We start from the raw sequence: 19,183 nt of genomic DNA on the forward strand, positions 1-19,183 counted from the left end.
AAAGGTTTTTGAAAGGAAAACTTCACTGCAGATTGGATTTGAACTTGCAACTTTCAAGTCTGCAAACAGGCATTTATCCAATACACTACACTGTCCATCTGACTATACTATGGAATAGATTAGGCACATACTCATTACATTACACATGCCAATTTTTCATGGCTTCATGCTGCAAATTTCAGTTTGTGCAATGCTAGCATTATGCTAAAAATTCGGTAAAAAAAAATTTTGGCCAGTTAAACTTACATGTGCAGCAAAATTATTGCAATCAGGATAGATATGTAGTAGACATTGCAGCCGGTACAGTATGAAATGCACAGAAATATAGATTTTTTATCCCTCGTGCAATGTCGGGAATTTAGTTATCATATTCCAAATATAGTCTGCTCGTGTTTTATGTTTTTGAATATATATTTGTAGGACTTGATAAATCATTAACATTTAACTAATAATTTTGCTGATTTATAGCATATTACTTGATAGCAACATGGCTTACACTAGGTTGACTCTCACAACTCATTTTCCATTAAACATAAAAAATATGTTTTATTGGCAGACATATATATATATACAGGTGCCAAGTTTAACAATTCAACTGGAAGCCACCTCCATCCTCAAAGAAGTAATACTAAATTAATTTATGTTAGCTATGCTTGTGTTGACACACTAACTAGTAGCATGGTCAATAGATAAGTTCACCGTAGCATGTCTAAAATGACATTCTAACAAGCTAATTGGAAATAGAAGCTAGTTTGATGAGCACGCACTGCTCGTTACTTCACTGCTCAATTGTTATGTTTGATTGAAGAAGCAGTAGTATTCGTTATCTCTCTTTTGCCAACCTTTGAGCATCAAAAGACAGTCCAGCTCACATGATTAGTTTCTATGCAAATTCATCACTTTGGTATAATTAAAATTTTTTAAGCTTTAATACTGCCTGAAGAACTATTAGATTATCAACCGTTAGGTGTTTTATAATCAGCTAAAAGCACATTGTATTTTACAGTGTTTGATCATAAATTACTACAATATCTGCGTTAGATTTATTTACTCAAGTAAATAATATTTTGGAAAAGGATTACATCTGTTCACTTCAGTTGGAGTACTGGTGCTTGTTGTTATAATTTGCCTCAACGTCTTTATTAAATGAAGTAATTTGCTCAAAATATTTGGTCCTACTGCAAGATAACAAAAATGATGTGGGTCCTGGAATGAAATCAAATTGACTCTAGTTTTAAATGAAAATTTAAGAAAAAAACATTTCGGTTTCAACTTTGATAAGTGTCAAATGTGTAAATATGTGAACATCTAATGGCCTATAGAAATAACAGCAATGCAGAACAAATTTTGATTCCATGCAGCTACAAAGAGGTCAATAGATTGTGGCTAGATTAATGTTTCAGTGTTTCTGTGAATTCACTGGGTCATAGATGGTCAAATGTCTGCCAGATTAGAATGACATCACTGAAAAATAGAAAAGCCTACCTGAGATCAATTGAATAACATAGACGATGATTATATCAATCATCAAGAAGTTTTCAAAACAACCATTTTGTGGGATTCCCTCTTCTAATTTTAAAAATGATTTCATTTTCAATAAAGAGATTTCTTCTAGTCTAGATTTCACAGTAGCCCAAGCCAGTCCCATTATGTGGTTTATTACAAGAAGTGACAGAAAGTTCACAGAAGTTGCGCAACACCAAAGTAGTTTTATGCCCATGGTTTTTTTTAAATAAATATGATATCAACTAAATGCCAGGCTCATTTTTAAAAAACTAGCTTTCACACTTTGAGAAGTAACTTGATTTTGATTACACATGGACAATTATTTTTATGCTTCAAGTTCGAAAATATTCTTATCAATTTTTCATTTAACGAAATATGAATAGAGCATCAAAAATAATAATACTCTCTCAGAGGTTTCCCCATGCTTGTGCATGGATCAAAAGAATTGAGAAGAAAACTGGTATATATATCTATAGATGTACTGCTTAGATAGTAGCTAAATGACTTACGTTCTCTCATAACACTATTTAGCTGTACAATTTTATTAAATAGGTGCAGAGAAAGGCTGTGTACACCACTATGCTCTATTTATTTAAAACTGAAAAATAAAATGAAATGGGCAATTTATACTGTCAAGTTCATCTGCCACTGATGGGTGGTTGTTTTGCAAAACAAGGTCATCTATAACAGCTACAAGTAAAACTTACTGAATACACTTTTGTTAAGTCTATTCAGTATCCATCAAATAAAAATTTAGCATTACAACACAATTTTGGTCATACTGCTGTTGTAAATCCAGAACAGCTATGATTTGCAGCAAGTGCACAGAAATATGGCCACCTAGTAACAAAAAGGTCAGCAAATATAACAAGAGTGTATGAATCTAACAACTCTGAGTTTGTTTTGTAGAAAACAACACAACAAATTACAGTTGATACTTAAATATTATCTTAGACTTTCTAAAAGTTTAACATCGAGCTAGCTTAAAATGACAACCAAACCTTTAAACAGATATGGCCCTCCATATGTTTTGGGTCAGAAAGTATTTAAAGGTAATACTGCTATACTGACTGCAGGATTAGGTTAGAGTATAATGTTTTATAAGTTTGCAAAGATCCTACAAATTCATCAGCGTTAAGAGAATTTGTTTAGAATTGGTTTATGAAAAGTCCTGGTCAGTTAATATAAGGCTTCTAGAAAAACTGATTGGTTTGGTTACTAGCAATACCGTTACTGTTGTCAGCTGTTGTACAATTTGCATTCATTACTCATGAAACCTCCAAGGCATGCTTGCTAGGAATTTGGTCAGTTAATCAGCATCATGCATGTTGATAGGGTGCCTCAGGTTAGCAAGATAACATTGACATATCCTGTTTACACCTGCCAATCATTCTGATAAGGAAAATCATACTTGGGGATTGCTCAATGCTAATGTGCAGTGCATGATGTACCGGAGCTGAAGCACTTTTTACTTTTGTGCCTTGTTCGTGTAGTGAGCATATGAGTAATTAAACAGATTCACCTTTTAGATATCTCTGTCATACTATTTTGATATGTCACAGGGTCTCTCTTGATATGTCACAGGCTCTCTTGATATCTCTTGCTCAATGGTTAGCACTGGTTGAACCCAAAAAACCTTTTAACAACAGCAATAAACAGGATGGTGCACTTCAGCTATATAAATATGAGCAACACATTGGTGTATCACAACTTCATTTGATCTCAGCTGGAGAACTTGACAACCAAAAAGTGGACATCAATATGGGTAATGCTGCGGATAAGGATCACGATCTGCAATCTGATTTTGAAGATGGAGAAGTGTTGTGTGATACTATAGCTCGAGATATTACATACAGAAGATGCAGTGAAGGATCTTTGTGTTCTATGGATCAACAAAATAGGAAACTGCAACGAGCAGTTTCACGAAGTGCTTCTTTGCGACAAGATGTGAAACCTCCAGAAACTGATCAACGAAGAAGGAGAGACAGTCTGTTTCTGCTTTCAGAAATGGAGGTGAAGGTGGATGGAAAGAAAGTCAAGTAAGTAGAAAACTTATATTTAGGTAAAAGTTTCATGGTGGTTTTAATTAAATCAATAGCTTGTTTAATACCTGCACAGTGAGCATGTTATACTGAAAAATAATGCAAGTTTATTTATAACTTTTATACTCATAGCACTTATTTTGTAAAAGATTTTTAAAAAATTTAAGAATGCGGTTTGGAAAGTTTAAATTGGTCCCTAATGTTTTATTATACTAATATATTCCATTAGATATTTTAGTTTCTATTTTGCTTGTAGATTAGTTCCACGAGAGAGTGTCATCAAGAAAAAAGGGATTTCGACATTAAAAGGCCGATTAATATATTTGCGAAGCAAAAAAGTGGCTCGTAAAAACAAACTGGAGAAATCTGCACAAACGAAGTCAGTCGAACACTTGGCACTGCCACCAGAGTATAATTATGCCAAACGACCGTCTTTTGATGAGGCTATGTCAAGAATGGAAAAGAGAGAGAAGAACAGAGTTGGAGAAAGAGCCCAAAATGTCTGGCGACATAGTCAAGTTGATATAATTCGAACTGACTTGAATTTATTGGACAGAAGACCCAAATCTGTTCACATAAACAATAATAACACAGACAATGCTTGCTGCGATAAGATCACTGGCAACAGAAGCTATTTTGAGCCCATGTTTGACAGTGACATCACAGACCTTTCTAAGAAAGTAAATCGACTTCGAGTCACATCTTGTACAACAAATATTATTGTTTAGGTTGACTTATTTTATTAACATTTTACATGAAATGCTGTTTTTGAAAATTTGCTTTTGTCTTTTGGTGGTGTCCCACACTCGGTTATTTTCTTATTTTCCATGTTAGTTTTCAGCGTTTAAACTGAATCCACTTTTGGTATTGTTAAACGCTACATCAGGTATGTTTTTTTAATTTTTTGTGTGGTTTTTTTAGTTTACAAAACTGCAGTAAGCCTCTTCGAGGGGAAAATGACGTAGTCTATTAGCAATAGGCAGAATATAAGTATTATTATATATCTTCAATAAATACATTGAAATCTGAAAAAAAATGTGATATCGTTATAAGTTTTTATTGCATAGCAGACCACTATTACATAAAATTAAATTAGTTATTTGCTTTTTGTCAGATTTTTGGCTTGTATATTTAGTTAATCATATATTTTGAAGCCAGCAAAAATTTGAATGTTCTAATATATTAATGTCTTCAAACACATATCTTTGTTTTCTGAAGCCAAAAAATAATTTGACACACATTGTGATACAATCAGCGAGCACTCAGCTGTAGAACGACTCAAAATTATTCTCTGTTTATAGCTTACCATTCCACAATTCAGCAAAGGCAACAGCCACCTTATCTGATATGCCTTAGCTAGTTGAATTGTAATAGATAATGTTTGCTGAGTATATTCAAAGTTCCTGAACAGTTAATTGAAGAAGAGTCTAATTCAATTCAAACTAATTCACATCAGCCAAAATATGCAGCATTGTTTAGAAAAACAATACAGATAAAAAGTCAAGGTTAGCACAAGTAGTAATCTATAGACTAATATAACAATAAAACATGAAAAACAGATAAAATATAAATTAAATGTAAAGTAATCAAGTACAGTGCACTACTCTTTAATATAATACTGTATAACATAATGGTAATAGTTTAATCTAATACACCGTCAAGTGACACAACGCAGTAGATTATAACTTGATCTTATAATCTTATAAGTTATATAATACTGCTATGTAAAAAATTCATAACAATATACGAAACTATAAAATCCTATAATCTAATATATGATGGCAAAGTATTATGTAACACAAGATGATAAAAAATAATATTATTTAATGCAATATAATGTGGTATAAAATTAAACTAGGTTTAAAATTTGCATGAATGTATATTAAAATAAAATTAATCAACAAAATGGTATATAATAAAATGCATTAGTTACAGTAATAAGGGCCATGTCTGTTAATCATTTTGTTTGAAACACGGCTAAGAGGTTTAGAAAAAAGATCACTTCTCATGGGAATTGAACCCGAAGCGTCAGATTCAGAAGCATGCTCTCTACTACTACACCACTCGGTCACTTTGCCACATTCTTAGATAGCCATGCACATAATAATTACTCATGACAATCTCTCACAGTGCATTGGGCTGACAAGCGTACTAGTAGAACATAGTTTAATATAACAAATAGAACATATTATATTACAATATAATAAAACAACACCATTGAATATAGTGTTGCATATCATAATTTAACTTAGTTTTATAATATTGTTATAACATATGGCGATAGTTGCGGTGATATTTTTTTAATTTAGCCCAATATAATATCACCTAATATAACATTATATAATACCGTATACCACCATGACATATTATATAGTAAATGATAACGCATTACCAGATACTAAAATGTTGTATAGTGCATTTAGCTCAATTTTTATTTAATAAAGCATAGTAAATAATACAATATAATATGAAAAAAGTATATTATAACAAAATTTGAAAATAAACGATAAAATTCTTGCTGGCTAGCTCAGCTATTATAATAATCCAAATTAACTATGTGTATGCATGCACTTCTTAAACAATTTTTATTCATACATTGGTAGTTTAGCGTGCGGTGACAAATAGTCAAGGTTGCCAACATAAGACAGAGTCTGTCATAGTAGAACTAATAAACTTTTATTCACTACCATGTTATACATAAGGCTTTTGTATTTAAACTTAATAGTTATGAATATAAATGCCTTTGACAAAAGATTTGTAAGGTTGTCTGCATACAGACCAGCACTACTAGTTATGTTGGTTATTTGTTTTACAGGTAAGCTATAGAATTTTTGTTTTATAGTTTATCAATTGAAAATGATGTCAGTGGTTGCTGGCAACTGCTTTTTTCGCCAAGCTGCTACCCATGTCACAAAAAATCTTTTAGTTTTGGATCTCACTAAATTCTAGTTCAGCATTTGCCTGTACAAAATTAGTTTTGTGGTGAATTTCCCCCAGTAATGAGCCATTTTACGCTTACATGTCCTTTTTTTAGCAACAATAAACTTTGGCTGGCAACGAAATTTTTGTAACTAGAAAGCAGTTGCTCTTTCACTTTTGCATATTGAGTAAAAAGCTTTCTAGTTTTCTACATATAATTTGACATGAAAACAATGAAATCTTTTGCTGCTAGGTTGGCTATAAAACAGTCTACATGAACTACGTTTATATGAATGTCGTTCCTAATTTTGTTACTCATACCTTGGCAGTCTGATGTGCAGTGAGAGATTGCCGGATTGCTAGCAAATCTTAAAGTATAGGTATCTGCACCACATTCTGAACTGTTAGAAGGTGGTTGATTTGAGCAGGGGTTGGGAGTTTTGGTCTACTAATCTTAATGTAGTGATTGTAAATCTTCTATATATATATACATATATATATATATATATATACTGTATACACTGTATATATATATACATATATATATGTATATATATGTATATATATATATATATATATATATATATATATATATATATATATATATATATATCAATTTCTGATCTTAGTGGTCAACCGTTCCTTTAGACAGATTGAAAGGCAGGCAGGCTATTACAGCAGAAATTGCCTTTTGTATTCACGAAAGATTGTGGTAATTGTTCTTGTATTTAAACTTGTTCTTGGGACATGGCCAATTCTGACGACAAGCTACTAAATACATTTATGACTGTACTTATAAAACTTGCCGGAGACAAGATTAGATACAGCTAAAAATAAACTATCTGGAAATGATGAAACGTTGATGAGTCAACTTGTTTACGGTAAATGTAGAGCATTTGCACGAGTATGAGATATTGGCGATGGCAGCTTGACTTGTCATCTATTTTTTCAACACCCTAGATTCTCGCTAGCCAGATTCAGAGTGATTAGACCTGTTTCAGGAATTCTGTACAAGATGACACGCGTAGGATGGTGATTTCGTTTAGGAATACAGTTCCATCACATAAATTAGCTGTAAAGGAAATGTAACAGAATGTTGGAGTACAGTTGAAGTAAGATATGTATTACTCATTCTAATATTCACTTGTTAGATATTTTTATCTGTAATCAGGAAAAGACAGTCTTCTTCCATAAAACTTTTAGCTTATTTAAAGTTTAATTTGAATCAATAGTATGTTAAGTTTGGCATGGACTCAATCTTTTGCCAATGTCTCTTCAATTAATCTTTAGCATTGAATTCATTATGCAAAAATTTATGCAATAATGTCATCAATTCTCATACAAGCAGATTAATTTTCTATGACACGTTAGACAGGTACATGAACAGTAAAAAATTTATTTAATTTTAGGAAAGTACTAAAGTCATACCGACAGACAGTTAAAAGTATGCAAAATTCAGATTCATGAAAAAATTTTTAAACAAAAACTCAAGCCTTACATTGCTTTCATATAACCAAGTTACATTAAAATTTTGCTAAACACAAATTATTACTAATATATACTTTTTAAATTTTCTAACTAGCAAAAAGTTTGATGTGTTTGTTTAATGAAATCGATATTAACTCTTATCAAAACTGAAGCTTGTACTTGATTTAAAAATCAATTAAAGCAGATGCCAAATATCTTGAAATCTTCCTTTTATTGTTTTGGTTATCGAGTTCAATCATTCTTGAAAAATATTTTTCCAAAGAATTTCTAATTAAAGCTTCAAACACGATGATTTTGCCAGCTTGTATAACTCTTTACCGTATCATCCCAATTATTAGCCTATGTTATTATATAAAGCTGTTTCAACAAGTATAAGCTAGCTTTCAAACAATGCTTACTATTAAAATAGGTTTGCATGCCGCTAGCCGGTTACCTAACTAGCATCATAAATATACTGGTTACACTTGAGCACCTATGAAGTAGCTCTGGTAAAGTGGTGAACAGCTACAATGTATTCTCAAATTAATGATTATTTGAGCAAAACTAATCAAATGTTTCATAGCATACCAGGATGTAACTATTGTTTTTCTACTGCACCTCAAAATATGGCTTTTTTTTAACTTTATAGAAGGTGAGTGACAAGCAGTCTTTTAGCTATGTTGTTAGACAGAAGTCTTCAATACGCTCATCAGTATGCATATAACACTCTCAGTATCTGCTTATGATTACTAGATTAAGGTTGAGTTGATCATTGATCGCTGAAAACTGTTATAGATTTGACGAAGTATTATTGCTAACCTCATTTCACTATGCACCGACAGCAAGAAATTGAGCGCACTTTTATTCATTTAAATTAAGACACACATAAAATAAATTGCTTATAGTAAAAAACATTTGGTGTTTACAGTCTTAATTTAAAGCCCTTTTTAAAGTATACAGAGAATATAACATTTCTTTAAGCTGTTCTTTATGCATTTTTGACTTCCCTGTCTGTGAACTTTTTTTGCAGATATACTCGGTTTATAAGTTTTCTGTTGAACTTAATTAATAGTTATAATTTAGATTGTTTTTGTAGCACAAAATTTGTGAGGTAAAATCTCAAAGTTTTTTCCATCTTTTACATTGGAGTAACTTGACAATGCTTCTGTGGTTTTGCCGGGGTGTTTGTACTTCTCAATTTGTAAACATATATCAGCAGCCATACGAGTTCCCTTAGTAATCTTACTGATGATTTATAAGAATGTATAGTAATGTTTATGACAAGTTACTGTAAGTGCATTTTCTAAAAGTTTAAATTGGATGAATTACGCTAACTTCATCTTTCTTGCCATAACATTAACCTCTGTTTGATTATGATATATCAGTGATGTAGTTTTAGCAAATTTACCGACTTAAAAGTATATGTCTACAAGTTCTATGGCAATATAGTGCCCCTTAAGAGATAGTAAGGCATGCCAACAAAGCAGAGAAAATAACTACATATACAACTTTTCAAACGTATTGCACGATGGTTGATTGGAGCAGTTGATAGTGTTTTGATCCGCCGTCTCGGAAGTTGGAAGTTCAAATTATGTATCAAGCATTTCATATGTTTAACTACGCTTTAGACTTACCTACAGTATGGTGCGTTGAATTTACAAAACCTATTTATTCCATGCATGACTTTTGGAAAGCATGCGTTAAGCTGTAAGAAAACAATGATACAACACAATGTCTAAAAATTATTTGCTTCTAAAATATAAACAAACATTTTGAAAATTCTCCAAGTATAGATTGGCTTGACAAAAACAATACTAAAATTAAAAGATTTTCGAGTTGTTTCAAGCGGGGATTATTTAGATATAAGTAACTTTTGTGAGTTATTCTAGTGATATCCTGATAGTTTATATTTTAATTTTGCATTCTCTTGTTGAGCAGCCATGTTTGCCTATTAAAGTTAGCTGATGCGTTTGATATTTTCTTTTTCAATTGCGAGTAGATCGCATCAGAATTTGCACTGAATGGGAATTAAAGATGAATTTGTACAGAGCTTTAATGGATTTTATTTGAAAATATCATTTTTTTCTATTATGTATGATTTGACTGCATAAATATTTCGAGACTGAAATCAACCACTTTTATTGCCGTTAAAACCGCTCGGATTGAGCAAAGGTGTGAGCATGATGTTACAAACAGACTTACATTATAAAGAGGGTAGAGCTGCAGCTTTACCACAGTAACCATTATCAACTATAGCAATTACTGATGTCATGTTGCACTACATTTTTTGTGAGCATTTTAACTATGATCAAGTTTAATAGGTTTCAATTTTAAAACATCTTGGCAGTCAGACCACCAAGGCCATCAAAAACAATTGCAAGTGATCAAAAAATATTGAAGATGTACTCATTTAAAATTCTAATAAAATTTGTTTGGGTCCATCTTTGAGTATTTCCTATTACCAGTTAGAGGATCAAGCATAGTGCCAACTGAAATAAAATGTCTATAGGATTAGATATTAAATTATGCATTTGTTTAAGCTACAGAAATATGCAGCAATTATAGTTCTAAATAGAAAACTTTATTGCCATTCGTAGTATTTTATATTTTAGTTACATAAACCTTTACTGGCTGTTGTTTGTTGAATCATATATATCATAACATCAGAATAAGATGGTATGTTTGCTGCAGTTAAATAAATACAATACTGGAACTTTTAATGTGCACTCTCATATAAAACACATCAGAGCTGCTATAAAAAATTATATTAACAAGCAAAAATATTTCCCATTATTTGAATTCACATCTTTTTTTATCGGTGTCTAATGCTCTCCAACCAAAAAACCAAATGTGCGATTTACAATTCATTTTAGTAAAAAAATTTACCAGCTACCATGTCAAACGTACATAACCGACTCACACAGAGTATATTGAAAACTGTTTGTAAGAAGATGGTTTAAAGCATGAAAACTAGTAATCAAAGCTCCATGGTTTTTGTACAGAAGGAGGCCATTCCTACATAACTAATCAATTGGTTTTAAACGCATCATTCTGATCAAATAAAAACTGTTAATGGCACATCCTAAGGCTACAATCACTTTTTATACACTTTCTCTCCAAAAGCTAATAGCGTCCGTGCAGAACAGTTGCAGTAAGAATGATGCGATATACTTGTATAATAAATGTACAATAATACTTAAGTATTTTAAATGTGAAGTTTGGATATGCGAAGAATAACAACCGTGATTCAACGCTGTTAAGCCAAACATACAGTTACTCTAACTTTGCTATTAATCCGTGCTGCTCAAAATACTGTGTACCAACATTAATACTAGCATTTCAAAATATCACATTCACCTTCTTTTTTGCATGATTGTATTGGCAATAATAAATAATCAACAATGAAAAACCTTAATGAGATCTAGGCAGCCTATTACTTACTCTAAAAAACTATTCATATTATTAAGCTGTTGCGACATCTGAAAGTTGTTGTCCAGTTTACAACATGGTTACCTTGGCAACTGTGACATATATGTGTGCACCCCTCAGGCGCTAGGGCTTAGACAAATGAGTTAAAACTTTGACAGGCTGTGGTTATTAATTTTTCACCTGGAGTACTTGTAAATTACTTTTCCACATTAAAGAAGTGGTCGCGTCAAAAAATTCAATTTAATGAAATTGAGACCCATAAAAGGCTAAAACATCAGCTACAATTTGATGCTATTTTTGTCTTTGCAGACCAACCCTGTTCAGAGATATATGCGTTTGAATGAGACCCTCTTTTAAAAAGCTCAAGTTCCAGCGGGTGCTTTTTTGTGACGTCACAAGCAGTATATCTGAAAAGAAACCACGAGCGATAAATATGAGGTCGCTTCCTTAGCCAATCTTCAGCGCGAAATTTTTATATAGGCCAAAATAAATGTTATCACTCGTAAAACGCGTTGTCTGTGATCTCAATTTTAGGGATTTACTCTATTATTAAGTCGCATGGACATCGATATTTACTAAACTAATTAACATCGTTACTTTAATGAATTACTCGATCGACACGTTTTATTGGCGAACAACATAATTGTAAAAATTGCTGCGAAGGTGACTTCGAGTTTTCTTGACACCAGGTAGTTAAAGTTCTACGGAGGAAAATCGGAGAATTGAGGTAAATTTATCTTTTACTTTGAATCTCCTATAGAGTTTCCTGTTGAGTTTACATTCAGATTATATTTCCCTGTTTGAGGCTAAAATGTAATTTCCTGCGCTTGCGAGATACGTATGTACAGTGAGTTCTTGACAGCTTCATTTCAATCTTTAGCATCTAGCAATACAATGGCTTAGATTGATGAATATACTAAAGGTAATATTTTAGTACTCATTAATACATGTACTAATTAGTAAAATTATAACTTTTGCTATTACTAATCATCGTTTTATATTTTTTTATTGGTTCACCTAGCAACATTTGCTTCAAATTTTCCGTGGCAGCTTTATCTAGTAAATTAGATTTATGATTTGACTTTAGATGTTCACTTTTCACTTATAGAAAGTGAAAAAAATTGATTGATCAATGCAAATTTTTAACTTCGAGAACCAAAGCTTAGAACCGTTGGCTTGGCGTACTTGCGCCTTTGTTAAACATTTATTCGTTTTTAAAATTACACTCGCAATCTATCAAACTCCCAATTTGAAAGCTTTCAGTAGATACGCTTTAGAATGACATATCTATGGATGACATATATTTATTGCATTTGTTTTTCTTATTACAGGATGTTTATGTCGTCCCACCAGCCAAAGCAGCTTTGTCAGTATGGAAACTGCCATAAAGGGGAAAGAGAGATTTGAATGTGTGCTGCATAAACCATGATGTTTTGTTTGAGTTTGTTGCAGTAGATGAATTTTTCTTATTGTATTAGCTAAAACTAAGTGAGTGGCCATGACTTGATGAATATTTTTAATAAAAGCTTTATGCCGAGAAGAAAATCTTTTTGCTTGTAAAAATTATATAATAAAATTATAATGTTGAAGATAATGCAAAACATGATTTGCAGAATATTGTAGTGAATTGGATACGGTATATGGATGTCCGCAGAACTGGAGAATGTGAGGTCAAATCCAGTTTACAGCAGATTTCTCATCCCAGACTTCTCTATCCCTATGTATATTCTTTCCCAAGACGCATCTGCTTATTTAACTTCGGTAGTAAGAAACTAGTTTTCGGTGTGGGCAATGATATGCAGCCCCGCCCCAAGGATAGGCGACGGACATAATGTGGGCGGGCTTTCAGGAGGCTGTATATCGTTAGTGTGGATATCAGCGGAACTGCGCTGATACAAAGACCTTGTACGACATAGTTTGCTTGACAGAATTAACGTAGACCGTTAGAATTGGTAGTCGGTAATCAAATGTTTACACAGCATTTGGAGAAAGTGAGTAAGACAAATTTTCAATTTTCAATAATTGAGGCCTTTGAAACATTCATAATAATGCATCTGTAGCTGGATTTAAAATTTTATTCTAGCCAACATGAGCAAATACAAAATAAAATATATGCCAATAGAGCCGCGTAAGACTAGACTTTTATCGCAAATAGCCGATGTGAATACGAGCGATAGAGACAGGTTGTATAACGCGTGACATCCTTTTGGGCAAGTCTGGGCATGTTCTTTTGGCCTGAGCGTTTTTACGGCAATCAAATTTTTTCGATTTTAATTTTCAAATATCTTGGCAATGAGATCGCCTAACACAACAAACAACATATCAACTGATAGAGAAAAAAATGCTTTCTTTTAAGATCAACTCAAATTTGACGCAACCACATCTTTAAGAGCATTATTATTTGCATAAATTTTACCCGACAAGACAGTTAGCAAAGCAAAAAATTATGTACATGCAGAAATACATAACATCATTTAAAAATGTAACAAAATTAAAAACTATAAATATATTTCAATTATTAAGACAAAATCTATTTAATAGACTAGTTAGTAAAGCAGAAAGTCATTTAGAAAAGTTTATAAAATATATGATAATGTTTAATAATAATTTAATAACTTAAGATTTAATAATAAAGAGTATTTTGTCAGCAAATAATAGTATTGAACACTTGCATGGCTTCTTAGAAAAATACATGCATGTGTTGCAAGGCCGGACGGATCTTAGCTGTCTTACAGACTTGTAGAAAAAAACTTATCGGTTTTTCACCAGCTCTAGATTAGCTAGTTTGCGTAGTCTTGCTTTCTCTAAGTTAAGGGCCATGTTCCCTGGTTTATTGATGATATTCACATTTTCATGCACTGAGACAGGGCGTAGCCTGTGATTTCCTTTGCTAGTTGGAATAACAACATAATGACTGGTTGTTTTAATCAGACGCCCCTTCTCATGATTCTCAACTGATTTCGCTTTACTATTAAGCTTCTTTTTCAGAAACTGGTTGGCTGATCGATTGTCAGCACACGACAACCGAGATTGTCCTCTTCGTTTGGTATTCTTTGTTGATCTGCGGTTGCTTATGAATGCCATATTTGATTTCAGTTTAGCAAGGCCTTTTTTCTCCAGCACACTTTTCCGTGGTACAAGTCTGAAATCAAAAGGAAGCAACATAAATTTTTATAAACAATTTTGTAAATCATATACGCTTCCTATAGAGATTACAGCAAAACAAAACCACATATGCGCTTTTTTGTAAGAAACGGCTACAAACAAAATCTTTTAGTTGCTATTTTAAAAAAACTGCAGCATTACATTCTTAAACTTTTGGATTTTAGTACTCACATAGCATGCTTTCTGTCCACTTGTACTTCGAGATCTGAAATCAGAAAAACACCAGTTTCAAATTCTTTCCAACCTGCTCTTGTACTCTGTGATCTTCTGATAGATCTTTTTCGTGCAGAAACTTTTCTTAAAGACTGTCTTCTATTCATTTGAGTGATGGTTGGTTTTTTCTCCTCAGAGACACACCGAAGGTAGACGATGTCTCTGGCTAAAGTCTCATAGACCTCTTCTCCATCTTCTATATCAGAATAATGATGATGTTCTGAGATGTTTCCCATGTACTTTAAGTTGCAACTCTAAAATAACTGATATATGGCTTGTTAACAAGTTGATTTCTCAACGGCAACTCCTAAGATAATTGCACTTGAATGCTCTGGCCGTGAATATATACGTCTGAAGGATGATAAGTCATGCCTAGTGATTTTGTAGCCTTAGTTCTTTTTAATATCAGTTAAGGCTATTTTGACTTTTTTCCGTATAAGTGTGTGAAACCCCCGAATGGCACAAAGGAAATGATTGGCTTAAGCTTCATGCATCACAGGAACATAGTAACAAGCATAACATTATAGAGTGCATGGTGTACTCAGTACAGAGTTGCCTCACACAGATCTTATCTCAGAATCATAAGCAATGAATAATAGCAGGTGCCTAGGGCATGTTGTATCCAGGGTATATATATAGGGTGTAATGTATATTTTTCTGTAGCTGCACAATTTGTGCTATTTATTGTACCATTAGATAATAAAATTTAAATTCAATGTATTGTTATGTTCCCTTAAAACGTGTTATAGCTGGTTTGATTTAAAAATGATCATCAACAACTCTTTTGTAAATTTGATCAGAAAATATCAATACTCTTTTATCATTTTTGATGGTATTTTATGTTTTAGGTGATCTGATTGCAAGGGCGTTTCTAGATTAAAATCGATAAAAACCTTGGCGCAATCAAAGATCAAATTCGTAAAAAAGTGCAATTCCTTGGTCTAGACTTGATCAGAGACTGACAAAATATAAGGGTGTTACGCTTCAACTTGAACCCAATAGATGATATCAACTTGGAAAATGATGACAGCCAGTGACATCACACTGCACGTATTTTTCTTCTTAGAGTTGTGATTGCAATCAAAGTATATCAATTATAATTTAAGCACATTCTAGCAGTCAGACCGCCTCAAACATTGAATACAATTGCAAATAATCAAATGCATGGAGGCTTTTGAATGAAATCTTCATAAAGCTGGTCTCACTCATTTATAAGTATGATGCCATCTAATTTGCAAAAGCTTTCTGGTCAGTTAGTAACCAGAGAAAAAAATATGCAGGCAAAATCATCCATTCACTTTGGCTTTTGCAAGAGATCATCAATTTTTCTCATTTATTTGCGCCTAACACATTCTTTAGAACAGTCATATTGCTACTAAACTAATGATAGCCATCGCTGTTTTTGTTAGTATACCTTCGCAATCGATGAATGAGTAAATAAGTGAATCGATGAATCAACTTATGCATGTTCTATTTATCGAATGGAGTGGTTGTAAAAAAAGTTCTGATTTCTGTTGCGATTTTTTCTCTCTGAAACATGTTTCAGCTCAGATTTATTAAAAAGCCTAACAGATTAATTATAATATAAGGTCTTCAATATAAGGTAACCTTTGAATCAATGTTAAATTGTCCGAAATGATAAAGTGCAGAAGCGATGTGAAAGACTCTTATTATTGTGTTACAACAGCAGTTGTTTAGAATGCATACACTTTCACAACATGAGATGACCGAAAACTTTGCCAATACAGGTTTTAAAACAATACATTCAGCCTAATACACTGACATGCTAACTAACTGAGCTAATTAGCCATCTTCTGTAAAGTCAAAGTTATTGCAAAAAGCTGAGACTTTAGAGTTTATTGTGACAAGAAAGCTGAACAGACAAAAAATTTGACAAACAAGCAGCAACAGATAATAATAAACTTGCAACTTTTTTGGGTTAGTAGATCTTTGTTTGGCATTACCGTAGGTTCAATCACATGCCTCAGCTAAACAACGTTGCATAAAAATTATAGGTAAGTCTATGTTCCTATTTTAATAAAGAAAAGCCACAAATTATTCACCGACGTCCATAGCAAATTAATTTTGCTGCAGGGTTTATTGCAACCAAGGAAACTTTACCTCTTCAGGCAGTGAAACTTTTCTTACCCAACATTTTTTTTCCTGAGCTTTGCACTTTATCGGTATGGAACTGAAGTTGCAATAGGCATGCAAGTGTGTATAGCGAGACTCAGTCTATCAAAAGAGGTATAAAAATAGAACTTTTTTATCCCATATTTATATATAAAATTTGGAAATATCTGTAATAATGTTTAATTTGCTGCAGTCATCGAAACAATTATTTCTCCAATGAGTCATCACTCTTTTTTTAGTAAATGTATTAGTTAAAATTTGACGGATGCTTTACTGACATATTTGTATTACTATTAAAATGTGTCTGTATGTCACTAGCTGGTGACCTAACTATCATAATGAACACACTTTTTACAGTTGAACACTTATAAAGCAGCTCTGGTGAAGTTGTGTACAGTTAAAACGTATTCCCAAATCATTGATTATGTGACAAGCAGTGTAAGATGTTTCCCAACATACCAGCATATAATCATTGTTTTTCTGGTGCAACTCAAAAGATGGTTTCTTTTAAATTTTAAAGAAGGGGTGTTACATACAGTTTTCTAGCCAAGTTGTTTAGCAGAAGTTTGCCATTCGCTCATCAGTAATACTCTATGCATATAACATTCTCCGTACCTGCCTATGACTACTAGATTAAAGTTGAGTTAGTCCCCTTAATAATGATATTGGTTATACATTTGGCTGATAATCTGTACTTATCTAGACTACTCAGCATTAACAGCAGGAAATTGACCGCGCCTTCATTAGTTTAAATATAGCACATATAATACAAATACTTAAAAGCAATTGATGTTCCTAATCTTAGGGTAAAACCCCTTTTAAACTATACAAAAAATATAAGTTTCTCTCAAGTTGTCTTTTATGCGCTTTTGATTTCCCTGTCTGTAAATTTTTGTGCAAATAAACTAGATTTATAGGTTTTTTATTACCTGTTAAACTTAGTAGTTATATTTGTGATTATTGGTAAAGAACCAAAAATTTGTGAGATGAAGTCTGAGAAAAAAGCTTTTTCATTTTTTATATTAAAGTAACTTGGCAATGCTTTTGTGATTTTGCCGGTGGTGTTCGTGCTTCTCAACTCGTAAGCATACAGTACAACAATGGCCATAAAAATGCCTTTGGTAATCTTACTGATGATTTATAAGAATGTATAGCGATGTTCATGACAAGTTATTGTAAGCTCATTTTAGAAAAGTTTTAAACCGATGAGTTATTCTAACCTCACCTCGCTTGCCATAACATGTAGCCTTGGATTGATTATGATATATTGGTGATGCAGTGTTGACAAATCGACTGACTAAAAAATATATGTCTAGAATCACCACGGCGGTCCAGTGTGCCGTAGGAAATTCTAAAGCATGCCAATGAAGCAGAGGAAATAAATAAATGTACAACTATTCAGAAATATTGCGTGGTGGCAGATTTGAGCATGTGATAGTGTGTTGGTCCACCATCCCGGAAATTGGAAGTTGAAATCTTGTATGAAGAGATCCATACATTCAGCCTCTCACTATGGCTTCAATCGGATGCATGGACCCGGTCCCTGCTACATGTCAGATTTACAATTGATGACCTAGAGTTTCGGCTTTGCAAAATGTTTTTCAGAATGAAACTGACAGGCTTTAAGAAATGTTATAATTTAATCTCATTCAACTTGTCAACGCAGCCATATGAAAACGCTCAAGTCTGGAAATTTATACAAAGTATTGGAACTAATCTATCAAAATAATTTAACTTACTGAACCATTAATACACAAAAGTTAATTCACTGGATATTATTTATCATTGATTCATTCTTGTCAATGCCTACATTTTTAGGTTTTGTTACTTTTGCTAAAATAATCTTTTTGATTTGAATTGAGTCGATTTGATTGAGTTATTTTCTTCTCAGAATGCTAAAAATCGCAACAGTTTAAAAGAGGCAAAAAAAGAAAAGACTCACTAAAGCGAAGGCAAGCAAAAGTCAATAATAATGATTTTGCATGCCAACTCAGTCTCAACAACGACACCCAGACTAGATTAGTCAGTTAGATGGCATATATTCATATCTGCTGTCATCAATGATTAAACGGTTCTGATCAAAGTAATGCTAAATTTAATTTCTAGTAGCAGATATGGTCAAGACCATTTTGTATTCATTCCAGTTCACTTGTTGAAATGAATAATTTTGGTGCGCAGCACACCTGGAGCACCCGATATCAAAATGTTTTTGTATTACTTAAAGACTAACTGCATTTATTGTTTTACAAAATTTCCCTTGAATATAATCTTTATGCCATTAGCTTTTGTCAAAACAATATTACTTCAGT

The 19,183-nt window shown here is 32.6% G+C and overlaps 2 protein-coding genes across 2 annotated transcripts; one reads left to right on the forward strand and one right to left on the reverse strand.

Annotated features, from left to right (window-relative positions):
* Positions 1-3,235: 3,235 nt before the first annotated feature.
* Positions 3,236-4,748, forward strand: LOC137387766 (uncharacterized). Its single transcript, XM_068074275.1, has 2 exons — positions 3,236-3,545; positions 3,805-4,748. The coding sequence occupies exons 1-2, from the start codon at positions 3,268-3,270 to the stop codon at positions 4,274-4,276; spliced, it is 750 nt and encodes a 249-aa protein (XP_067930376.1). The 5' UTR covers positions 3,236-3,267; the 3' UTR covers positions 4,277-4,748.
* Positions 4,749-13,872: 9,124 nt separating this feature from the next.
* LOC137387719 (uncharacterized) lies at positions 13,873-15,040 on the reverse strand. Its single transcript, XM_068074217.1, has 2 exons — positions 14,700-15,040; positions 13,873-14,505 (listed from the first exon to the last, which is right to left on the reverse strand). Exons 1-2 carry the CDS (start codon positions 14,975-14,977, stop codon positions 14,115-14,117), a joined length of 669 nt encoding a protein of 222 aa, XP_067930318.1. The 5' UTR covers positions 14,978-15,040; the 3' UTR covers positions 13,873-14,114.
* Positions 15,041-19,183: the final 4,143 nt, after the last annotated feature.

The sequence above is a fragment of the Watersipora subatra genome, chromosome 2 (genome assembly GCF_963576615.1).
Source record: "Watersipora subatra chromosome 2, tzWatSuba1.1, whole genome shotgun sequence".
NCBI lineage: Eukaryota > Metazoa > Bryozoa > Gymnolaemata > Cheilostomatida > Watersiporidae > Watersipora > Watersipora subatra.